The following is a 26,880-nucleotide window of genomic DNA, read 5'->3' as shown; positions in this document are numbered from 1 at the left end:
TAAAAGTTTCAATATAATTTTATTAGCAGTTATTACATCAAAATTCACATTTACAGGATCCAAAGGGCTGTCTTAGAAAATTCTAAAGTATATATCATAAGATTTCAACAGTAAGACAGAACATATTCTCATTATAGCACAGCCCTTAAAAAGTCAAGAATAATACTGAGAAACAAGTGCAGTTCTATCAAGAACTAGAAATGAACTCTTTGTGCATAGTGTCACTTAAAGCAAAGTTCCATGGAAGCAGAATATACTTCTATGGATGTGAATTTCAGTGGCAAACATCATGGGCTTCCAAACAACTGACACTAAGAGAATTTCCAATCAATAAACAAGCACAGTGGCTTTCATCCAACATAAATAAAGCTATGGTATTTTATAACAAGACCCTGAATCCTTAAGTACGTGTAATATGATTTTATGCTGTGACACTAGTACAAAACACATCAACTCTAATGCATAGATTCTGACACATTATAACAACTGAATACTAAAGAGACTTTTTCTAGATCAGAAAATGCTGAGTTTTCCAATGCAGTATACGCTGGTCATTGCTGATCTAGTGAAATTCTATTAGCTTGAGCAGTATTGTAGGATTCACAAATATTACATTTCATGCCTAATATATGGAACTGGACTGTAGATCTCCCATTACAATCATTGCAGAGAATCTGAAAAGTGAAGAGATTAATTCAAATTAAGTATATTAAACCTTATAGATAGAAAATAGCACTGTCTGCTCAAAACAATTCTTCAAAAATCATACTGAAGAACTGAAACACATATAGCTAAGTCTAAACATTTCCCAAAACAGAAATGCCTTTTGTTTTCTGAAAATTCTAAGAGTAGCTTTGAATTTAGAAGATGAAACTGAGTTAAGAAGTCTTATTTTAAAACTGTTTCCAAGTAGTATAAATAGTGTGGAGCATAAAATCTACTTATATAGGCATAATCTGATTGACATCTATACTTAAAATTCAAAATAACCTATGATTTCTTTTTCCTTGACATTAAAAAAAAAAGTCCAAAAAAGCAGTTCCTAATTTAATCTAATAAAAAGCAGCTTTGGCTTATCCCTACAATGACAATAAGATGTCATTTGAGACTTAATCTCTTCTAGTACTGAGATCCTGAAGAATAAAAACGGTTAACCTGAAAATAGATCAATACATTACTATGGGATAAAAGCATTACCTTTTGAATAGTCATACCACAATAAATAGAAAACTTCCAAATTTGCTCAAAATTATAATCTGGAAAATAATTAAGAATACAATCTGAATGTCAAAAGACTACTAATTGCCTAGAGCTAGGGGGATTGGAAGATGACTGCTAATAGGTATGGGATTTCTTTTGGGGGTGACAAAAATATTCTAAAATTGATGGTCATGATGTTTGACAATTTCAAGAATGTATGATAAAGCACTAAACTGTACACTTCAAATGGACAAGTTATATGGCATATAAATTATATCTCAATAAAACTGTTATTTGTATTCTAAAAGTGATACTTCATTGACCTTACTAGCAATTCAATTATCCACATGAATAAAAAGGGTAATGAACATTAAAAAACAAAACAATCTTCTTCAAAAATCAACAAATATGTATGCCTGAAATAAAATTTAAAATAATTACAAATAAAATATCATTAAAATAAAACAGCAGACCAGTAATTCATCTCCAGTTACATTAACTAACTGGCTCTGACAAATAGCATGTAAATAATTCAGAATAAAGTTTTGCCTGCCATCTAGTGTTGGCAAGAATTGTATAAAGGTATTCTCAAGATTTTTTTAGTCTGGGGACACCTGGGTGGCTTGGTGTTGAGTGTCTGCCTTCAGCTCAGGGCGTGATCCTGGGTCCAGGGATCAAGTCCCACATCAGGCTCCCAGCAGGAAGCGTGCTTCTCCCTCTGCCTGTGTCTCTGCCTCTCTCTCTCTTTTGGTCTGGTTTGTTGAATTTGAAGTAACTAAAATCTGTATTTGGTCCTTTCAAATACAATACAATAATCGCATTGGTGTCAATGCCAAAGCAGTATTTTTTAAACAGATTCGAGCAAAAAGGCAAAAGTAAACCAGCACATCAAACAGGAACCTAAAAAGTTTTAAGCACTGATTATACTCACATCCACAGTCATGTTCTGGTATTCTGATGGCATAGGAGTCTGTGCTACCTCATCATCCAGCTGTCTCCAGTATCTAGTCATATCTAAAGCAGAATGCATACACAAGGGACATCTGTAGCCTCTAGAAGAGATAGAAAGGTTATTTTCCAAACATTAGACAAGGAGTCTATCAACTCTAGTATACAAGATGCATGCTAACTGGTACATAAACCATCCAAAACAGAGCATTATTCTGTGTTTCAAGATGACCTGTTACAAGCCTGGGAACTTGTAACTTGGTTAATTAAATCCTGTAACCTATGGTATTTTTTAGATCTACTTTTTCCTCAGTTCTCTAAAGTGGGGAGGAATTAGTTCATATTCTTTACAGAATATATTTAATACTTTTTTATATTAAGTTATTTATTTAAGTAATCCCTACACCTAACATCTGGCTTGAACTCACGTCTCCAAGATCTTCCAAATGAGTGAGCCAGGTGCCCCTATATTTAATATATTTTAAAAACCAATTCAGCTGCTTCATTTTTTTTTTTAGCTAAATAACCTCAATTTCTTAATATACTCAGGCAATTCAGATTGTATTATTTTCTTCCTAAAAATTCTGAAAAAGTTCCCTTCTACCTGGCTCTTAAATTAAAATTTCTGCTTACGAATGCACAGGACCAAAATACATTTTCACAGTCTCTTCTCTCCTGACTATGCTCATTTCATTTTAACATCCTTCACCCACAATAAAGTCTCTGCTTTAGATAATCTTGTTAGCAGCTCTCTTTGCAGATGATTAACATGCGCTAATATAATGACTTAACAGATCTTTGAGTGACAAGCCTCAGTATTTTTACAATGGTATGGATTGCCTTTAGCAGAGCCTGTGCCCCCTGGTAAGCACAGCCAGAAAAATAAGAGGTAGCTCTTGTGAACTGTGGGATGAGATATGGCATAATACAAGCACAGGGGCAAAGATGCAGTTCCTTTTTTTTTTTTTTTTTTTTTTTAATTTTTATTTATCTATGATAGTCACAGAGAGAGAGAGGCAGAGACACAGGCAGAGGGAGAAGCAGGCTCCATGCACCGGGAGCCCGACGTGGGATTCGATCCCGGGTCTCCAGGATCGCGCCCCGGACCAAAGGCAGGCGCCAAACCGCTGCGCCACCCAGGGATCCCCAAAGATGCAGTTCCTACAACCACAAGATGCTTTGCCCAATTTAACACTATTCATTTACTCTACCCATCTCAAGATAACCTGCCATGCCCAGTAAAGTAACACAGCAATGTTTGCCCACTTCCATATCCCTGCACAAAGTAACTAAATAAATAAATCAGACATCTTACAATTTTAACCTTTAAAAATCCCATCAAACACTTACTCTTTCAACATTTCTTCATAACATGTTCTGAAAAAAATATATAACACTATTTTAGTAAGGCAAAAACCATCTCCACTACTTTCAAACATTTTTGAGGAAAAAAAAAATTACCTATGTAAAAGATGTCCACATGGCAAGACATGAGCAACAACACGGGATGTATGAATATCCTATAAAGGAAATAAATGTTACTGCTTGCATAAAGAGTATATAAACAACCAAGTACTTTAAGTTCAAGAAGGAATATTTCCAAAGCAGATAATAGTTTAAGATTACCTCCAAACATATTGGACAATTCTGCCGGGAAACATTTTCAATACACTGTTTAAAGGAGAAACTCAAATTACTAAAGCTTAACTAGATGGAAATGACAGATATATACATAGTAATAAAAACTAATGATAAAGCAATGATGCTAATGATACTAACCTAAAGATAATAATTAACATTAATACATGTCTCTTATATGTCAGACAAGAACTGAACAGTTAACTCACACAACTATTTCAGGCTTTGCACATTACCTGAAACAATGAATTAATACAACTTAATTGTTCAAATTATCTTCATTTTACAAATGAGAAAAATCAGAGAATTAAGATTTACAAAGATTCAGAGATAATAACATTTGGAATCTATTTCATATGTATTTTGTTCCAAAACTACTTAATGATATTGACGATTCATATTACTGAAGTTTACTACATGCTATACATTAGCTCAACCAAGTCCCACAACTCTAAATGAAACAGGTACAACTATTACTCCATTTTACAGATGAGGTATCTGAGGCCTAGAGAAGCTCAATAACTTCCAAAGTCACATGCTAATAAGAGGTTGAACAGTATTTGAGTTCCAACAGGCTGCCTCCAGTGCCAGTTCCTAACTTGACAAGATAGGGTGAGTAAATGCAGGAAGGTATGGGATAGGACCATTTACTGAAATACAGACAATGAAAAATAACTGAGAAACAAAGATACCACAAGAGAAACTGCGTAGTTTTTGAAAGACCACACAGCTATCATGCCCCAACTGAAGTCTATAAAACCAAACTCAATCTTTTAATTCCAGCAAATTCATGGTCTACTAATCAAAGATAATAGCAAGGGCTAAAAGCCTCAGGAGTCATCTCTACTCAGCCCCATCCTTTTTCCCTTCTAACTTGTCATTGTATCCCAAATGCTCATTATTCATCTCAATTTCTCTTAACACTTGACCTATTTTAGGCCAGTTTTTATCCAGCATCTATTTAAAAAATCCTCATTAATGTTACCTATACCAGAATTAAAATGAAAAACTTAACGAAAAAAATCCTGATTAGCCTCTCCATTCTCTGTTGTTTATTAGATATTTTCTGAATAATGAAAAATAATCTTAAAGAGCCTGGTATGATATAATTACCATATCCAAAATTAAAAATATTTTTTAAAGATTTTATTTATTGATTCACGAGAGACAGAGAGAGAGAGAGAGAGAGGCAGAGACACAGGCAGAGAGTGAAGCAGGCTCCATGCAGGGAGCCCGATGTGGGACTGGATCCCGGGACCCCAGGATCACGCCCTGACCTGAAGGCAGCACTAAACCGCTGAGCCACCCAGGGATCCCCCTTAAAAATACTTCTAACTATGAAAGTAAATATAAAACTATTTTCTGATTTTTCTCGAAATGCTGTTACATTGCTATTCCTTCTTTACTATGCATTTTTTTGTTATTCTTAAAACCAGTACCAATGAGATGAATCCAAAAACTTAGAAGCTGTCAACATTATGCAAATAACTGATATAATATTCTTATATACTATGGAGTGCCCAGGTGGCTCAGGTGGTTAAGCGGCCAACTCTTGCTTTTGACTCAGGTCATGATCTCAGGGTCTCAGGATCGAGCCCCATATGGAGTCCCATGCTCAGCACAGAGTCTACTTGAGATTCCTCCCTCTCCCACTCCCACTCCCTCTCCCCCTGCTTGTGTACTCTCTCTAAAATAAATCTTTTTTAAAAAAAGTTTTCTTACATACTACACAGATGAAAAAGAATTGTAGATCAGATATTCTGAGGCATATGCCTTAAAACACCTACTTAATGCTTAAAAATAAAAAAAACAACATAGTTGTACTTGGTAATATATGAAAAATAGCAAAATATCTGAAAAATCCAAACATTTTAGGATTTAGCTGGTTTTCAGACACAATATAATACTTTTTAAGTTATGCAAACTTAATTATATACCTTGTGCTTTCCTTGGAGATTCATAGCTAGGCATAAGTTACATTTCAAACAATGGAAAAAATCTTCCTTTGGACCAATCCTAAAAATACATGTGAAAGCCAAAAAATTAAGTTCATTTTTACTGCAGTGGTAATTTACTCATTTTTATTTAAGTTTAGTTTCACTGTAAAATTAGTTCAAACCATAATGAAGAACATGGGGTAAACCACTACCCCCTCAATAACACTCCCCAAATGTAATAAGCACTATTAACAGAATGCTCTCTGTCCAGGCGTTTTCTCTCTCTCTCTCTCTCCCTCTCTCTCTCACACACACACACACCTTTTAGGTTTTCTTTTTTACATAAGTGGATTCTTTCTATATATCCCGGTCTGCGACTTTTTTTAACTGAACAACATCCTAAAGATTGTTCTAACTAGAACCACTTGATTCCTCTTCATGATTTACACAGTATTACATAGTATGGACAGATCATAATTTTTAAAAGTACTCCCTTATATAATTTACATCTTAACACAATGATATAAAATAAATATGCTTATACAGATGTCACTTAGCCCATCTCTTGGTAATTTTTATAAGATTCCTATACATGAAACTATGGGATCAGAGGGTATTGCATCATTGATTTCGATATTGACAAACTGACCTCCAAAAAGGTAATATTACATTATATTCCCCCTAACAATGTGCGACAGCACCCATGTTCCCCGTACCCTAGTGAACACTGGTTACCTATAATGATAGACAAATAAAAGATGTATTTTTAATTTGCATTTCTCAGGTTATGAGATGAAGATATATTTTAATATTTATGAACCATATGGATTTCTATTGTGGATTATCTGTTCATGTGCTCTGTTCATTCTAGGGTATTTGTCTTTTACCACTTCAAAATAGCTGTTTATATATCCTGAATATTAATCTTTTTCATTAGTATATTTACAATTAACTGGTATGTCACCTATCTTGATTTATATATTTTGTCATACAGCCATTTTAATTTCTATGTACTAAAAAGCCATTGGTATTTTCCTTTATTGCTTCTGCTTTTGAAACCTATAGGTCATAAATATACGTATACCTCCAATACTTACCTTTAATTTTTAGATTTTTCTTTCATCCATTTGAAACATATCATGCATGATAAAGATAATATTGCTAGTTGCCAAGTTTTTATTATCCCCTTCTTTCACAACAACAAAATACTTAGCTATGCACAGGATGTCCTGAATAAAGACTATCTGCAACTTCTCTGGAAGTTGTGAAGAGAAGAAATACATGAGACTTCTGTGTTATGCCCTTAAAAGGAAAGCTCAACAAACCCTAAACACAAGCAAGATGAAAAAAACTCATGGAACATCAAACTCAAACTGTTCAAAACCAAAGATAAAATCTTAAAAGCAGCCAGAAAAAACAAAAGGCTTATACAGAGGAACAAAGATAAGGATGGCACCAGATTCCTCATTGCAAACAATGTACAATGTATTGTACAGAACACAATATAGCAACATCTTTAAGGTACTGAAAAAAACCCTGTCAGCTTAGAATTCTATACCCAAAAAATATCCGTCAAAAATGAAAGCAAAATAAAGATGTTTCAAACATACAAAAGCCAAAATGACTGATTACCAGGAGATTCTGTTTTAAGCAAAAACAGTCAATTTGGCATCAGTACTTGAAAGTGACCTGCCAGGCTCTGCAGCATTGTCCTCAAACTTCACTTCAACACACAGTAAATACTTTTACATTCTGACCCAGTTCTCCTTTCCCCCCCTCACACGCATATATATATATATATATATATATATATATATATATATATACACACACACTCAAAGTGCTAATAAAACTTCCACCCAACAGTACTTATCCTTACCATACACATATATATATTTTTTTTAATGGTGACAGGGACTCAGTAGATTTCCTTCACTTTCAAATAACTACTGTAGGGGGACCTGGGTGCAGCTCAGTGGTTGAGCATCTGCCTTTGGCTCACGGGATGATCCCAGGGTCCTGGGAAGGAGTCCTCCATCGGGCTCCCTACAGGAATCATGCTTCTCCCTCCTCCTGTGTCCCTGCCTCTCTGTCTCATGAATAAATAAAATTTAAAAATAAAATAAAATAAAATAACTACTCTATATAATACATCCTCTTTATTTCCAACCTCAACCACAGTCTCTACCTCCACCTCCACTGCCCCTCGCTCCATTCTTTCACTGCCTTCTCTCAGGCTTGGTTATTTATTTATAGCCTGGTGCATTCTAATGTCTTCAGCATTGGTCTATCTATATTAAAACTTTACTCAAATTTTCCTAAAATTAAGACTACTCCAATCCATATAATCTGACAAACTCTACAGTAGTGACTATTATGAAGCCTTATTATTCCACAAACAGAATATAAATTCAAGAACAAGAACATGCTTGCCTAAGAATGAAACCAGACCATTCTCTTAAATCATACACAGGGATCCCTGGGTGGCGCAGCGGTTTGGCGCCTGCCTTTGGCCCAGGGCGCGATCCTGGAGACCCGGGATCGAATCCCACGTCGGGTTCCCAGTGCATGGAGCCTGCTTCTCCCTCTGCCTGTGTCTCTGCCTCTCTCTCTCTCTCTCTCTCTCTATCATAAATAAATAAAATTAAAAAAAAATTAAATCATACACAAAGATAAACTCAAAATGATGAAAGATCTAAATGTGAGACAAGATTCCATCAAAATCCTAGAGGAAAACCCAGGCAACACCCTTTCTGAACTTGGCTACAGTAACTTCTTGCAAGATACATCCATGAAGGCAAGAGAAACAAAAGCAAAAATGAACTATTGGGACTTCATCAAGATAAGAAGCTTTTGCACAGCAAAAGAAACAGTTAACAAAACCAAAAGACAACCTACAGAATGGGAGAGGATATTTGCAAATGACATATCAGATAAAGGGCTAGTTTCCAAGATCTATTAAGAACTTATTAAACTCAACACCAAAGAAACAATCCAATCACGAAATGGGCAAAAGACATGAACAGAAATCTCACAGAGGAAGACATAGACATGGCCAACAAGCACATGAGAAAATGCTCCACATCACTTGCCATCAGGGAAACACAAAACCACAATGAGATACCACCTCACACCAGTGAGAATGGGGAAAATTAACAAGGCAGGAAACCACAAATGTTGGAGAGATGTGGAGAAAGGGGAACCCTCTTGAACTGTTGGTGGGAATGTGAACTGGTGCAGCCACTCTGGAAAACTGTGTGGAGGTTCCTCAAAGAGTTAAAAATAGACCTGCCCTATGACCCAGCAATTGCACTGTTGGGGATTTACCCCAAAGATACAGATGCAGTGAAACGCCGGGACACCTGCACCCTGATGTTTATAGCAGCAATGTCCACAATAGCCAAACTGTGGAAGGAGCCTCGGTGTCCTTCAACAGATGAATGGATAAAGAAGATGTGGTCTCTGTATACAATGGAATATTACTCAGCCATTAGAAACTACAATACTCACCATTTGCTTTGACGTGGATGGAACTGGAGGGTATTATGCTGAGTGAAATAAGTCAACTGGAAAAGGACAAACACTATATGGTCTCATTCATTTGGGGAATATAAAAATTAGTGAAAGGGAATAAAGGGAAAGGAGAGAAAATGAGTGAAATTATCAGTGAGGGTGACAAAACAGGAGAGACACCGAACTCTGGGAAATGAACAAGGGGTAGTGGAAAGGGAGGTGGACGGGGGGTTGGGGTAACTGGATGCTGGGCACTGAGGGTGGCACTTGGCAGGATGAGCACTGGGTATTATGCTAAATGTTGGCAAATTGAACTCCAATTAAAAAAATTAAATAAAAAAAAAAAAGAACATGCCTGCCTTCTACCCACTCCTGCTCAACACATAAACACATAACAAAGATTTGTCTGATGCTTCTTTAATAACTTGCAGAAATGCAAAAATACATCCTTCCCTTAAAGCATCATTTTATGAGATGTTTTATTTCCCCAATGTAGTTATACAAATTTATATACCTTTTTATATTTTAAAAGTAATATCCATTATTTAAAATGTATAAAACCCAGAAGAACATGAACCAACAAATATACCAACAAATACTTAACATCAATCATGATCCCACCATTCATGGGTAAGTACTGCTAATATTGTGGTATGTGTGATATCCTGATAGACATTTTTGACCAATCATTCTCCCAATCCCTAAATATTATTCAAGAATTTACTCTTAATATGGGCTTGCAAATTTAACAATCTCCCAGACATACAGGTTGTTTTTCATTTTTCTTTATCTGTACAAGACATATACCATACATAATTCTTGGTACATATCTCCATTTCCTTGGGATAATCTAAAAATGGAATTATACAAAAGGATGAAACATTTTTTTAAGATCAGAAATAAGAACACCAAAACCACATCTGCCATATTGTACTCTCATAACAAGTATCCTGGTGCTTATTTAATAACAGTAAGAAATTATATTTCCCCATTAAAAAAAAAAAAGTTCATTCTTATACATTTCAGTAAGGATGTATGCACCCATTGCCAAAAAATTCAGTGTTGGATGTCTGTCCCTAGTTAAAGAAAAACTGAAACCCTATCTCTAGGGCACATCGCTCTTTGAATTACAGCCATAGCCAAAGATTATCTAACTATCATGGAGCTATTCTTTTTTTAAGATTTTATTTATTTATTTATGAGAGATACAAAGAGAGAGAGGCAGAGAAACAAGCAGAGGGAGAAGCAGGCTCCACACAAGGAGCCCGACACGGGACTCGATCCCGGGTCTCCAGGATCACACCCCCCGCTGAAGGCGGCTAAACCGCTGAGCCACCCAGGCTGCCCCATGGAGCTATTTTAAAATATAAATCAGGAATAACATATTCCTTAGAGCGATTATTGCCTAAAAACAACAATTTTCAAGCCCACACTTCAGACCAGAGTCAAGCCTAGAGGTGCTATAAACACCAGTAGGAGAGGGATCCCTGGGTGGCACAGTGGTTTGGCGCCTGCCTTTGGCCCAGGGCGCGATCCTGGAGACCTGGGATCGAATCCCACGTCAGGCTCCCAGTGCATGGAGCCTGCTTCTCCCTCTGCCTGTATCTCTGCCTCTCTCTCTCTCTCTGTGACTATCATAAATAAATTAAAAAATTAAAAAAAAAAAAAAACAAAAAACAAAAAAAAACACCAGTAGGAGAAATCTAATCACCTTGCAGATTTGTATAATGGACTAAAAGCAATAATTAAGTTTCATAATATACTTAAGTCAAAAATGTTTGTCTTTAATGTCAAAAAGAGGACTCATAAAAGAGTATCAAAGAAGGTTCAGCTACAAAATAAAAAGACTGATATTTAAGCAAAAACGTAAGACCTCATACATTTAAATCATGTGATTTTTTAATGTCATCATCATGGAAACTTCTTTAGTTTCCAACACTACTACTGCAAAAACATTTTTAAACTTGTGATATTTTTATTGTTTAAAACAATTGTTATTATCTGGTGGTCATTTCTGACTAAACATAGTATTTGCCAATCTTATTTAATGGATTTTGCTCCCAATATCTTTTTTCTTTTCTTTTCTTTTCTTTTCTTTTCTTTTCTTTTCTTTTCTTTTCTTTTCTTTCTTTTCTTTTCTTTTCTTTTCTTTTCTTTTCTTTTCTTTCTTTTCTTTTTTCATTTCTTTTCTTTTCTTTTCTTTTAAAGAGAGGAAGAGGGACGGGGGAGAGGCTCCACACCCGGTACAAAGCCCAAGACAGGTCTGGATCTCAGAGCCCTGAAACCGTGACTTGAGCCAAAATCAAGACCAAACCTTCCACTGAGAACTAGGGCTGGTTCAAAGAAAAGAAACAAGCTATTTAAAAGCAGTAAAGAACAAGGAGGTCTGGGTGGTTCAGATGGTTAAAAACAGTAAAGAACAAGGAAGGACTTAAAAGAGTCAATATTCCAGAGAAAAGGGAAATACCCTGAGGCAAAGCCAACATTCCCAGCTTCTTCCTCATTGGGGAACTTGCAGTCCCTAAACTATTCTATTTAGGAGCTAAGCAAGCAGCAGGTAAGAGGGTATGAAACCAAGTAAACCATTTGGCAATTTCTCTGCTGGGGAGGCAGAAAAATGGATGCCAGGCCCTGCCACAAGAGATGCCCTGGTGAACACCCCTGGCTTTAAGTTAAAATCACTGAGGAACCCTATGCTAGCAGCATATGGTTCGGCGTTAGGGAAAAAAGAACAAGACTTGTAAATGAAACTTGGCCTCTAATCATCTCAATCTTTAATTGGATTCATGGGATCCACCTTTACACTAACTGCTTGCCAAAAGAAAATTCTCTTTGGAAAAGATTAGCATCCAGAGCTTATACAGTTTTGTCCAACTAAAAAAAATATCGAGCATGGGATCCCTGGGTGGCGCAGTGGTTTGGCGCCTGCCTTTGGCCCAGGGCGCGATCCTGGAGACCCGGGATCGAATCCCACATCAGGCTCCCGGTGCATGGAGCCTGCTTCTCCCTCCGCCTGTGTCTCTGCCTCTCTCTCTCTCTCTCTGTGACTATCATAAATAAATAAAAAATTAAAAAAAAATTAAAAAAAAAAATATCGAGCATACCAAAAGGCAAGATGAAGAAACAAACACCAAGGGGGGAAAAACAGAAAACAGAACTGACCCAAAGATAATCAAGATATTGGAGTTCTCACACTGCCCTAAAAGTACTGGTAATTAATATGTTGAAGGAAAAAAAAAAAATGTGAAGAAATTTCACCTGAAAAATGGAAGCTACAGAAAGGGAGGGACTAAATGCAAACTCTATAGTTTTGAGGAAAAAAAAAAATACCTAAAATGAAAAACTTGATAGGTTAAACAGAAGATTCCACATATTACAATGGAGACCTGGAAGATAAATCAGGAGGACCTATCCAATTTAAGCGTGAAAGGGCGAAAAAAAAAAAAGATAGGGATCCCTGGGTGGTGCAGCGGTTTGGCGCCTGCCTTTGGCCCAGGGCACGATCCTGGAGACCCGGGATCGAATCCCACATCAGGCTCCCGGTGCATGGAGCCTGCTTCTCCCTCTGCCTGTGTCTCTGCCTCTCTTTCTTTCTCTCTGTATGACTATCATAAATAAAAAAAAAAAAAAAAAAAAAAAAAAAGATAAATACAGGAAAAAAATTTAAGACACATATGGGACACAGTGAAAAGGTCTATACCTCAAGTCTCAGGAGAGGTAAGAGCAGAAGGCAGAAACACTACCTGAAGAAATACTGGCCAAGAATATTTCAAAACTGACAGAAGACATCATCAAGCCACAGATTCAAGAAATTCTACAAACTGCAAGTTGGACAAATATCTCACACACCTGGACACATCATGGAAAAACTGCTAAAAACCAATGACTGAAAACATCAAGAGAGGGATAAAAGACAGATTATCTTCAAAGAAGCAATAATAATCCTGTTAGATGACTCTAAACCAGAAACCATGGCACCAGAATATCGCTGAAGTGCTGAGAGAAAGTAATTCTACCCCCCCAAAAGATAAAATGTTTTAAATGAAGGCAAAATAAAGACATTTTCAAAGAGACAAAAAACTGACAATTTGTGACCAGCAGAGTCTCACTAAAAGTAATAATGAGGGGATCCCTGGGTAGCTCAGTGGTTTGGCGCCTGCCTTTGGCCCAGGGGGCGATCCTGTAGTCCCGGGATCGAGTTCCGTGTTGGGATCCCGGTGTGGAGCCTGCTTCTCCCTCTGCCTGTGTCTCTGCTTCTCTCTCTCTCTCTCTATCGTGAATAATCTTTTTTTTTTTAAGTAATAATGAAAAGAATTCTTAAAGATGAAGGAAAATAATCCCGAAGACAAAGGAGATGCAGAAAGGCAAGAAGAGCAACAGAAATGGTAAATATCATAAATCTAAGAGAATACTGACTGTTCAAAACAATGTCTTAGAATTTAAAATATACATAAATTAAAAAACATGACAACAATTGAATGTAAATCCTCTTAGTTAAGGTTCCTGCACTGTCCAGAAATGATAAATGCATTACTCTAGCAAACCAAGGAAGTATGTTATAATTTCTAAGATAACTGCTAAGAGAATAATAGAAGAATGTATCTCTAACTAGTTTATAGTTTATAGTTTAAAAACAAAATAGAAAAACTGATTATTCCAAAAAAATGCAAGAAAGGAGAAAAAAAAGACAAATGGACAAAAGCTAAGGGAACAAAAAATACTAAAATTGTAGATTGAATTAGAAAATTGTACATTGTAGATTACACGTGTATTTATATATACAATTATATTAATATACAATTACATAGTTATACTATATAGTATATAGTAGACTAAGTATAAAGAGACAGAGTAAAGGACAGAGTTTTCACCAAACTCCATAAAAAAATAAAATTCTGATTACAAGATACATGCCTTACATATAAGTATACAGAATGATTGGAATAAAAAAAAAGAGATATTCATGCAAAAACTAATCAAATGAAAGATCTAGATACTACTGTTCTTAAGGCAGAAAATATTGAAGATAAAAAGAGTATATAATGATAAATAGGTCATAAAGAAAATAGAAAAATTCTATGTAAACACCTAAAGATACTGCCTTAAAATACATAAAGACACAAAAGAGCATATACAATATGAACAAAAGTTCAGGAGAGTGGTTACCTTTGGAAAAGTATATAGACTTGAAGGGAGCATAAGAGAGGCTACTACAGTGCTAAGAACATTCCATTTTTTCATCTGGGTGATAATCAAAAGAATGGTTTCCTAAGCAAACTCATAAGGTTGCTTATGGCTTACGCATCTTTTGGTATGTTTGTTATCCTTCCTTAAAAACAAACTATATAAGAGCTAGAAAGTGTTCTAAAATATTCAGGCAGTGGTTATTTCCAATGAGAACAAGGAGAAAAGACTAATGTGGAACACTTGGGGTTTCAACAGTATTGATTAATATTCTATTTCTGAAACCGAGTGGCTTATTTATTGTATTAGTATACTTTATAACATATGCTACATATGTACTTTCCTATATATCTAATACTTCAGAGTTTTTAGAAAGAAAAAATTCCTATCTACTATCTACGCATGTAAATAGTAGCTTATCAATGAGAGACTGGACTATAGGTTATATTTATTCTTTCTACTTTTTTGTATTTTCTAATTTTTATAAAATTAGCCTATACTTTGAGAATTTTTTAAAAACTAATTGCGGGGAGGGGGCAAGATGGAGGAGGAGTAGGGTCCTCAACTCACCTGGCCCCACCAACTCACCTAGATAACTTTCAAACCATCCTGAAAACCTAAGAATTTGACCTGAGAACAGCCAGAACGCTACACAGAGAAGGGTTTTTGCTTCTAACAAGGTAGGAAAGCAGACAAAAATAAAATAAAAAAGAATCAAGTGGGGAAGGGGCCCCGTGAGGAGCTGGGCTAAGGGGGGCTGCGAGAGCCTCCAGGACACAGGAGAGCCCAGCCCCGGAGACGCAGGAACTTTAAAAATCCATGCTGGATTCTTCCCAGACGGAAAGGTGCTCAGCAGGGAAATTGGGCAGAATCGCAGGAGGGACAGGGACATCTCCAGTCTCCCGAAGTCACATGGAGAGGAAGTGGGGGGGGTGGCAGTGCATGCGCCACACACTGCAGCCGATCTTGGTAAAGGGCTGGAACGTGCACCCAGCGGGGCCTCGGGGAGAAGCCAGTAGGTCAGGAGGCTCCGGGTGGACACAGCCCAGGATCCTGTGGTCCTCCTGGGACAGGTGGAGGCAAGCAGGGCACAGGACAGCGAGGACGCTCCTGCCACTGGGTGCTCCCAAGCTGTGCAGATCAGCACACCCGCCCAGGGAGCATCTAGGCCAGTGCAGACTGGGAGCTGCGGGTGGTTACTGGGGGAGCTGACTCCAGAGCTGGAGACCTGGCCACTGACAGTGTAGTTGTTCCTCCTTGTGTCACCCTGTGCCAAGGAGGGGCAGGGCTGCCAGGGAACAGAGGCCTCACGGGGTAAACAGCCCTCACTGAGCCCAGCACCGGGCAGGAGTGGGGCATCTCCCCCAGGTACACACACCTGAGAATCAGCACAGCAGCCCCTCCCACAGAAGACCAGCTGGGAGAACATGGGAAGAGCAAGTTCTGGACCAACCAGTGCTGGAAAGCTCCAGGGGAAGTCAAGGGATTTACAGTATATAGAACTATAGGGTACCCCTCCTATTTTTTTTTCTTCCTTTTTCCAGTACAACTCGTTTTTATATCAGACTGTAAATTTCCTTTATTTTTTCATTTTCCCACAGTAACTACAATATTTTACCACCTCTTCATTTTTAACTTTTTTTTTTCCATTCTGACTTTCATATTTCTACAATTATAGGTCTTAGATATATTTTTCACTTCTGGATGCTTTTCAACATAATTTAATTATGAGAGCTATATGAGATATGGTTTTTTGTTTTGTGTTTTTTGTTTTCTCTGCCTCATTTTTTTCTACAATAGCAGAAATTAATTCCTTCTACAATATGACCAGCATGCACCCAGAACCAAGTGGTATCCCTTGCTGGTTCATTCTGTGAGATTATATTCTCTCTTCATTCCCATTCTGCCCTCCTCTTTTATCTCGTTTATGTTTTGGTGGTCAATGTTGGGGCTTTCTACAATGATTTCTGCTTTATATAAATTTGGGAATGAGCATTTTCTACTATATAGAACATAATACACTCAGAACAAAGAGTGTACCCTACAAGACCCCTCAGGTAGACTACATTCTGTTCCACTACAACTACTCCACCACCAGCAGACCCCTCTTTCTTTCCTTTTTTCTTTTTATCCTCTTCACTTTTGCTTTTTTCTCTTCTTTGGGATTCTTGGCCTTTTATTTTTTACTACTTTGTTTTAAAATTTGGTTTTCACTTTAGGGGTCCTTTTGTTTTATTTTGTTCTGATCTTTATTTTCATTTTCTGGTCTCTGGGCTCGTCAGAATCATTTAGGGTGAAATTTACTTAGGTCGTGGTTGATCTTCTTAACTCAGCCCACTCAAAGACCACTCTGCATTGAGCAAAATGACTAAAAGGAAGAATTCACCACAAAAAAAAAAAAAAAAAAAAAAGAACTGGAAACAGTACTCTCTGCTACAGAGAGACAGAATGTGGATTACAATCCAATGTCAGAAAGCCAATTCAGAAGCACAATTATAAAGCTCCAGACAGCTCTGGAAAAAAAAAATAAAGGATTCTAGAAATTTCATGACTGCAGAATTTAGATCTAATCAGGCCGAAATAAAATTCAATTAAATGAGATGCAATCCGAACTGGATGTCCTAATGACTAGGGTTAATGAGGTGGAAGAAAAGAATGAGCAACAAAGAAGACACTTGATGGCAAGGAAGGAACCTGAAGAAAAAAAAGAAAAACAATTAAAAGACCACAAGGAAAGGTAAAGGAAAATAAATGATAACCTCAAAGGAAGAATCTAAGTATAATTGGGGTTCCAGAAAACACCAAAACAGACAGAGGACCAGAAAGCATATTTGAACAAATCATAGCTGAGAACTTCCCTAATTTGGGGAGGGAAACAGGCATTCAGATCCAGGAGACAGAGAGGTCCCCCTCGAAAATCAATAAAAACTGTTCAACAACTCGACATTTAATGGTGAAACTTGCAAATTCCAAAGATGAAGAGAAAATCCTTAAAGCAGCAAGAGACAAGAGATCCCTAAGTTATATGGGGAGAAATATTAGATTAACAGCAGACCTCTTCACAGAGACCTGGCAGGCCAGAAAGGGCTGGCAGGATATATTCAGGGTACTAAACGGGAAGAACATGCAGCCAAAGGTACTAAATCAAGCAAGGCTCTCATTCAGAATAGGAGAGAAAAAGAGCTTCCAGGATAGGCAGAAAGTGAAACAATATATGACCACTAAACCAGCTCTGCAAGAAATATTAAGGGGGAACCCTTTAAAGAAAGAGGAAGCACAAAGAAACAATCCACAACAGGGACTGAATAGGTATTATGACACTAAAGTCGTATCTTTCAATAGTAACTCTGAACGTGAATGGGCTAAACGATCCCATCAAAAGACACAGGTTTTCAGACTGGATAAAAAAGCAAGACCCATCTATTTGCTGCCTACAAGAGACTCATTTTAGACCTAAGAACACCTACAGCCTGAAAATGAAAGGGTGGAGAACCATTTACCATTCAAATGGTCCTCAAAAGAAAGCTGGGGTAGCAATCCTCATATCAGAAAAATTAAAGTTTATCCCAAAGACTATAGTGAGAGATGAAGAGGGACACTATATCATACTTAAAGGATCTATCCAACAAGAAGGCCGAACAATCATGAATGTTTATGTCCCTAATGTGGAGCTGCCAAGTACATCAATCAATAACCAAAGTAAAGACATACTTAGATAATAATACACTAATAGTAGGAGACTTCAACACAGCACTTTCAGCAAATGACAGATATTCTAAGCACAATATCACCAAAGAAGCAAGCGCTTTATTTTTTTTTTTTATTTATTTATTTTTTTATGATAGTCACAGAGAGAGAGAGAGAGGCAGAGACACAGGCGGAGGGAGAAGCAGGCTCCATGCACCGGGAGCCTGATGTGGGATTCGATCCCGGGTCTCCAGGATCGCGCCCTGGGCCAAAGGCAGGCGCCAAACCGCTGCGCCACCCAGGGATCCCCGAAGCAAGCGCTTTAAATGATACACAAGACCAGATGGATTTCACAGATATACACAAAACTTTGCATCTGGATGCAACTGAATACACATTCTTCTCAAGTGCACATGGAAATTCCTCCAGAATAATCACATACTGGGTTACAAATCATGTCTCCACCAACACCAAAAGATTGGGATTGTCCCCTACATACTTTGAGAACTCAATACCTTGAAACTAGAACTTAATCACAGGAAGAAATTTGGAAGACACTCAAACACGAGGAGATTAAAGAGCATCCTACTAAAATATGAATGGGTCAACCACAAAATTAGAGAAGAATAAAAAAGATTCATGGAAAATGAATATGAACATACAACCATTCAAAATCTTTGAGAAACAGCAAAGCAGTCCTAAGAGGGAAATACACTGGAATACAAGTATCCCTCAAAAAATTGGAAAAAACTACACAAGCTAACCTCACACCTAAAAATCTGAAGAAAGAACAGCAAATAAAACGTACACCAAGCAGGAGAAGAGAGTTAATAAAGATTTGAGCACAACTCAATGAAATAGAGACCAGAAGAACTGTAGAACAGATCAACAAAACCAGGAGTTGGTTCTTTGAAAGAATTAATAAGATAGATAAACCATTAGCCAACCTTATTAAAAAGAAAAAAGACTCAAATTAATAAAATCACAAATGAGAAAGGAGATCACAACCAATACCAAGGAAATACAAACCATTTTAGTAACATACTATGAGCAGCTATCCATAAATAAATTAGGCAATCTAGAAGAAATGGACACATTTCTGGAAAACCACAAACTCCCAAAACTGGAACAGGAAGAAAAAGAAAACCTGAACAGGCAGATAACCAGGGAGAAAATTGAAGCAGTCATCAAAAACCTCCCAAAACACAAAAGTCCAGGGCCAGATGGCTTCCCAGGGAAATTCTATCAAACATTTAAAGAAGAAACAATACCCATTCTACTAAAGCTGTTTCGAAGGATAGAAGGATGGAATACCTCCAATCTCGTTCTATGAGGCCAGCATCACCTTAATTCCAAAACCAAAGACCCACCAAAAAGATTTTAGACCAATATCCCTGATGAACACAGATGCAAAATTCTCAACAAGATACTAGCCAATAGGATCCAACTGTATATTAAGAAGATTCTTCACCATGACCACGTGGGATTTATCCCTGGGATGCAAGGCTGGTTCTACACTCGAGAAAAAATCTACATGATAGATCATATCAACAAAAGAAAAAACAAGAACCATATGATCCTCTCAATAGATGCAGACAAAGTATTTGACAAAATACAGCATCCATTCCTGATCAAAACTCTTCAGAGTGTAGGGATAGAGGGAACATCCCTCAGCATCTTAAAAGCCATCTGTGAAAAGCCCACAGCAAATATCATGCTCAATGGGGAAACACAGGGAGCCTTTCCCCTAAGATCAGGAACCCAACAGGGATGTCTACTCTCACCACTGTTGTTTAACATAGTACTAGAAGTCCTAGCTTCAGCAATCAGGCAACAAAAAGAAATCAAAGGCATTCAAACTGGCAAAGAAGTCAACTCTCCCTCTTCACAAATGACATGATACTGTATGTAGAAAACCCAAAAGACTCAACCCCAACACTGCTAGAACTCATACAGCAATTCGGCAATGTGGCAAGATACAAAATCAAAGCCCAGAAATCAGTGGCATTTCTGTACACTAACAATGAGACTGAAGAAAAAGAAATTAGGGAGTCAATCCCATTTACAATTGCACTCAAAAGTATAAGATACCTAGGAATAAACCTAACTAAGAGGTAAAAGATCTATACCCTAAAAACTACAGAACACTTCTGAAAGAAATTGAGGAAGACACAAAGAGATGGAAAAACACTCCATGCTCATGGTTTGGAAGAATTAATGTTGTGAAAATGTCAGTGCTACCCAGAGCAATTTACACATTCAATGCAATCCCTAATAAAATACCATGGACTTTCTTCAGAGAGTTGGAACAAATCATCTTGAGATTTGTGTGGAATGTGTGGAAGCAAATGGTGCATATTGGTCCTTTCTGATGGCTGAGTAATATTCCATCTTATCCACTCATCTGTCAAAGGACATCATGGCTCCTTCCACAGTTTGGCTATTGTGGACATTGCTGCTATAAACACTGGGGTACAGGTGTCGCGGTCTGTCACTGCATCTGTATCTTTGGGGTAAATACCCAAAAGATTTAATTATTTTTTTTATGTTTGCTTCAACGTGGATCGAACTGGAGGGTATTATGCTGAGTGAAGTAGAGAAGGACAAACATTATATGGTTTCACTTGTACAGGGAATATAAAAAAAATGTGACAGGGACTATAGGGGAAGGAGAGAAAATGAGTGGGAAAAATCAGAGAGGGTGACAAAACGAGAGACTCCTAATTCTGGAAAAAGAACATGGGGTAGTGGAAGGGGAGGTGAGTGGGGGGGATGGATGATTGGGTGACAGGCACTGAGGGAGGCACTTGACGGGACGGGTGGTATACTATATGTTTGCAAATCAAACTCCAATAAAAAATACACACACAAAAAAAAAAAAACATAAAAAAATAATTAAATAAATAAATGTTTAAACCTTAGCTGGTTTGAAAATAATAACTGTTTAAAAAGAAAAGCCCACCCTAATTTTCTTTTTTTTTTTTCCACCCTAATTTTCTACTTCAGTTGCCTACAAATTCTTCATATAAAAGCATATTTCATATCTAAATTTAAAAATTTTAAATAGCCACACAATAGCTGAAGGGCTACTTATTACTACAAAAGAGACATGAACATTTTTTTTTTAATTTTTTTTTTATTATTACTTATTTATGATAGTCACAGAGAGAGAGAGAGAGAGAGAGAGAGAGGCAGAGACACAGGCAGAGGGAGAAGCAGGCTCCATGCGCCGAGAGCCTGATGTGGGATTCGATCCTGGGTCCCCAGGATCGCGCCCTGGGCCAAAGGCAGGCGCCGAACCGCTGCACCACCCAGGGATCCCCCACATTTTTTTTTAGTATAATGGAAATGCTTTTTATCTTGATCATGTTGGTAACTTACTAACCTGGACACTTAAAATGAATGCATTTTTATTAGATGCAAATTTTATCCCAACAGAGTTGATTTTAAAACTATTATGCCCAGGTACACTAAAAGTAATTAGAAAACATTTTACATACAGTACCTACAAATTCCACAGTTTTCACAATGATACTGCTTCTTGTCTTTGTCAAAGAGATGGCATATACTGCAATAATATTCCCCAAACAATGTGCTACATTCCTCACAGGTCTGTTGGGCCTAAAACAGACACATGTAATTAAAAATTAGATTAAATTTACCAACACATTTTGTATTATTACTTGAATACCCACAATTTATGTTGTAATATATGCTGATATGCTTATTTTTACAAGGTTTTAAACATTTAAATCAAAGATATTGCATACAGAAGATCTTATTTGCAATACTCTTAATTAAATTTTGTAAATCAAAAAAAATTTTGTAAATCACTTTAACATTTTTTAAAAAGAAAATAGAAATGTGATAAAATCTTACATGTTGAATTTTTTCACAGTTTATGCACTGCACTTCCTTCACTTTAAAGCGATCTAGCTGATGATCTTCATTGTTATCATGACACAACCGACAAGTATAAAGTTTGTCACAGCAAGGTGCCTAATGCCCAGGGGGGAAAAGAGTTATAAGAAAAACAGGTTTACAATGCAAAATTAAATTTTTCTTCCTCCTCCTCCTATAACGAAGTCAAAGAATACAACCAATGGATCAGTTTGTAAACTGATGCTAAACTTAACTTTTCACTTTTTTTTTTAGCATATTTTAAGTATCCCCTTTAACATCTATGTCTGTATCAAGTTGAACATAATCCGGTCCTTAAAGACAAAAGAATTATGAAGAATGGACATCCACAACTGAAGAACTAATCCCACGACACCCTAAATTTATCCTCAGCCTAAACACCAGATAGGTAACTTCTTCTGAGATATTTCTAGATAATTCATTTAACTACTTCAACACTTAAACATTAACTATAATAAAGATTATATTTTAATTCACTTGTACTTATTAATCATCATCTATATCCTTGATGTTTTTTACAAGATACAATAAATGTAAGAGACTTATTTTAAGAGTGGCAGACTACCAAAATCCTTTCTCTCCTTCCTCCTGGACACATGATTGCCCAGCTATACTACAGTTCCCAGCCTTTTTTGATTTCAGCTGTGGCCAAACAACTAAGTTCTTACCAAAAGAATATGAGCAGAAGATATCAGTGCCACTCCTGAGCCTGAATATTAAGAAACTGGCATGCCTTCTCCTCCACGCTCCCTTTACCCTTTCCATCAGATGAAACCTGGACATGGCAGCAACCCAGCTGATGACTGCATGCCCTAAAACATGGCAAAATAATACAATGGGAAAAACGTGTCCCTGGGTGATCATGTGGAACAGTCTCATCACCAAACTGGATAATTCACTTTGAAATTGTTAGGTGGGAAAAAATAAACTCTTTATTCTTAAACCCACATTATTGTTGGGTTTTTGTTGTTGTTGTTGTTGTTGTTACCCTTAGTAACTTAGCCTTATCCTAACTAGTACATCAATGAGTTTCTAAGCCAGTAAATTAACCCAGTACTTTCCACGATACTATGACCTTCCAGATCCACTCATTTCTGAAGATTTCTTATCCTATGATTTACCACAACACAGTTCATTCCTTAAATATTTTAACAAGTTGAGTAACTGGCATCTTTTCTCTCCCAAAACTATTCTTGTCCTAAATCTTAGTGATCTGCACATCCACCACAATAATCCTTCCAATACTCTGAACTCTCAATTTCTTGGCTTTCTCACTTCCAATAGCCTTGCCCTCCAACACTCCTCAGCCACATATTCTCATGGTCAAACCACATAACAGTAGTTTTCAAACGTTTTGGTTTTAGAATTCCTTTACACTCTTATTTTTTTTTTAATTTTTTTTTAATTTTTATTTATTTATGATAGTCACACACAGAGAGAGAGAGAGAGAGAGAGAGAGAGAGGCAGAGACATAGGCAGAGGGAGAAGCAGGCTCCATGCACCGGGAGCCTGATGTGGGATTCGATCCCGGGTCTCCAAGATCGCGCCCTGGGCCAAAGGCAAGCGCCAAACCACTGCGCCACCCAGGGATCCCTCCTTTACACTCTTAAAAATTACTGAGGATCTCAAAGAGCTTTTGATTATGTGCATTATGTCTACTGAAACCATACTATAAAACTGAAAGGTTTTTAAAGTATTACTTCTTTTAAAAATAATAGTAATGAACTCATTACATGTTAATGTAAATGACATATTTTAATGAAAAACAGTTTCCCCCAAAATAGCTGGATTCTCATTTCTGCTTCAACTTCCGTATTCCATTTAGTTGAAGTATATGAAGAAACTCTGGACTCCCACAAATATACAGTTGGAAAAGGGAGGAGTATTTTAAGTATTTTGGCCTTTAGAGAGAATTATGGATATTCTCTAATACTACGCCAAAACCTGACAACTCTTATAAATGATCAATTGTAACACGGACTCTGAAATTGCATCAGTGAACTTTTCTCCCTCTGTTATTTCAGAATGCAAGACCCACTGATTTTGTATTTTGAATCAATCTTTTACCCACGCATTAGTCATTCAGAAAATATCAGTTCACTGAGTTCTACAGGTCTTCCAAATGTTCACACATTTTCCATGCAATATAAAAAAATATTTGTTAATATCACTACCGATCTCATCAGCAAAGTCATTAGGTATTGGAATATTTTCAAGCTCAAAGAGGCTTATACAAGTATTCCAAAATTCTAATTTTTATGTGAAAGCTTGAATTTTACCACTGTCAATTGTTTTCCTTGTAATGACAGTTTCTTTTCAACAGTTCACTTTTTGAGAAAGTGCTTACCAAATACTCAAGTCTGAACAACCAAGTTCAAGTAAAAATTGTATGAGAAACTATTTCAGTTCACAATCCAACTGCATAAGAACTTTCGTCACAAGCATCTAATTTTAGTTTGCAGAAGTGCTTGAACATCCCATTTCACCAAACACATAAATAGATATATATTCAAAAGTTGAGATTTTATAAAATTAATAATTTTATTGCTTTAATTCTATCACTTTAATTTTATCATTGACATTCTAAAATGAAAACGTTTTGGGTTTTTTTGTTTGTTTGTTTTTTAACTATAGGTGCAGTACAGGTCAGTGCCACTACCTTCATTCCTGCTAAGGTGCCAGCAGTTTTAATCACTGCTTTTGCACACACTGAAAAAGACATCTTAGTATTAGAGAGTAGTTTTGAACTGGAGGATCCCTGAAAGGGCCTCAGGAATCACCAAGGGGTCCATTCACCACACTTTGAAAACCACTGCTGTAAAACAAGAACTAAATCCTGTTTATATCTTAATTTCAAGCATGAAATTCTCTAACCACTACCTCTTCACTTTCCAACTCATTAGATGCTTCCCTTGCACATACTCTAGCTCCGTCCTTCTCTCCTCCTCTAAATACTATCGTAACCAAAACCCCAAGTGGTTAAATCCAATTCTCTTCTGTTGGAGAGAACAGTCATACATAGTTGAAGAAAAACAGCACTGGTCTCACTTTCAAGTCATGATACTAATAAAAAAGTGGGTTTTTACTACCAAGTTTCCCCTAGTCAATTCCTTCATTCGTCTACAGTCTAGGACCTAAAATCTAGATGATTTTATTTCATATCTTCTCTCTCTAAACCTTTTCCTCCACCCTTACACTTGGCTCATAACCCAGCTTATTTTGAAAATACAAATAATCAAAAGAAAAACATTCTCTCACAAACTATCAACCTATTTGCAAATGTACCTAATCCTCATTCTTCCCTTCTGTTAGATGTTATTCTCTAAGGCCAACTCCTCCACTTGGCACTGGATTCCATCTCTTCTTTGACTACTAAAGGCGGTAAGTGGTCCTATAGTTTTCCCTTTCCCTTCTGCATTATAAAATGTTCTTGCTTTGGGGCACCTGGATGGCTCAGTCCATGAAGCAATCTGTATTCTGCTCAGGTCATGGTCTCAGGGTCCTGGGATGAGCCCTGCTCTAAGCTCCCTGCTCATTGGGGAGTCTGCCTCTCCCTCTCCATCAACCTCTCCCCCAGCTCATGTGTGCTGTTCCCTCTCTCTCAAATAAATAAAATCTTAAAAAAAAAAAAAAGTTCTCACTTCATGGGGTCATTTCCAAGAATATGGAAATATGCTGTAATACCTCCTGTTTTAAAGGGGGAAAAAAAAATCTCATGATCCACATCTCTCATCAACCACAGCCTATTATTTTTTTTTGCTCTTTTTTACAGCAAAACTCCAAGAATTGTCTACAGAGGCTATTTCCAGTTTCACTACTCTCATTCTCTCTCATATCCACTCCAATGAGGCTTTGTCCCAATCTCACCACTGAAATGTCTCTTGTCAAGATCACCAGTGACATCCTCGCCAAATTTAAAGGTCAATTTTCAGTTCTTATCTTCCCAAACAGCATTTGATTTAGTCAATTATTTCTTGCTTAAAACTCTTCACTCGGCTTCTGGTATTTAAGGAAGGAGGGGGAAGGCAAAAAAGTATTTGATACTGAGAGTCAAGTATCTCAGCGCTATGAAACACAGGCTTATCTATGTGGCTTCTGGGGGAAAGGGCCAACATGTTGAATTCAGTTCTAATTACCAATTTTCAAAGAGTAACAGGAAGTATCAGTGGAAACGGAATCCTAACCATAGCATTCAATTTGCTTACACAACACTCGGTGAACTTTGATAGAGCTTCACCCAGTGCACTGGAGACACGTTCACCAAGCCTGGCCTACAGAGGCAGCTCTAAGTTGTCCTTAGAGGCCTCATACTTTTTTTTTTTTTTTAATGAAACGGGAACTTCTATCACCCCAATTGCACAAACAGCACTTGCTCAAAGCACTAAGCTATCCAGGGTCAGAGCTAGATTTGGGGGTACAGCTGTGGGACTCCAAAGCTCAAGCTTTCTAAGTAAAATCTTTAAACTGCTTCTTGTGACAAAAACAACAAAAAATCAGGAAACTTAAACTGAATGGGTTCCAATTTAAAAAGTTCTAGATTGACTAGCAATTTTCCTCGCAGGGTAAAAGTAACAATATGTGTATACTAAGCACTTTCCTACCCATAATCTCCTATTTAGTGGCAATTACATGGCTGTCTTTCTATTTCACAAAAACATTTTCTCCTTTGCAGGCTTAGGCATACTCATGGACTCTAAAACGAAGCTGGCAAGCCGTAAAACGTACTTACTACGGGAGCTGACATCGTATCCCGATTCTCTACTTACTTATCCCTCTTCCATTATTTCATCACACACCTGAAAGTCACCATGGCGAAATGCCAGCCCAGGCCGGGGTGCCTCGGCCTACTTAG

At 37.2% G+C, this 26,880-nt stretch overlaps 1 protein-coding gene across 6 annotated transcripts in view; it reads right to left on the bottom strand.

Moving 5' to 3' along the window:
- The window catches only part of RCHY1 (ring finger and CHY zinc finger domain containing 1), a 27,334-nt gene continuing 454 nt past the window's right edge, over positions 1-26,880 (bottom strand). The window contains exons 1-9 of one of the 6 annotated variants that reach the window (XM_025992987.2): positions 22,697-22,840; positions 21,987-22,106; positions 21,613-21,728; positions 5,724-5,802; positions 3,775-3,819; positions 3,610-3,668; positions 3,499-3,525; positions 2,132-2,252; positions 1-674 (exon numbers count right to left, since the gene is read on the bottom strand). In XM_025992987.2, coding sequence (XP_025848772.1) covers positions 552-674; positions 2,132-2,252; positions 3,499-3,525; positions 3,610-3,668; positions 3,775-3,819; positions 5,724-5,747 — 399 coding nt within the window. In that variant the 5' untranslated portion in view covers positions 5,748-5,802; positions 21,613-21,728; positions 21,987-22,106; positions 22,697-22,840 and the 3' untranslated portion in view covers positions 1-551. Of the gene's footprint in view, positions 675-2,131; positions 2,253-3,498; positions 3,526-3,609; positions 3,669-3,774; positions 3,820-5,723; positions 5,803-21,612; positions 21,729-21,986; positions 22,107-22,696; positions 22,841-26,880 lie in introns of those variants that run through there. The other 5 variants (XM_025992983.2, XM_025992984.2, XM_025992985.2 and 2 more) reach the window with 5 other exon arrangements.

The sequence above is a fragment of the Vulpes vulpes genome, unplaced genomic scaffold, assembly GCF_048418805.1.
Source record: "Vulpes vulpes isolate BD-2025 unplaced genomic scaffold, VulVul3 u000000899, whole genome shotgun sequence".
Lineage (NCBI taxonomy): Eukaryota > Metazoa > Chordata > Mammalia > Carnivora > Canidae > Vulpes > Vulpes vulpes.
The sequence above is the reverse complement of the archived record's forward strand: the minus strand, read 5'-3'. Positions and strand labels throughout refer to the sequence as shown.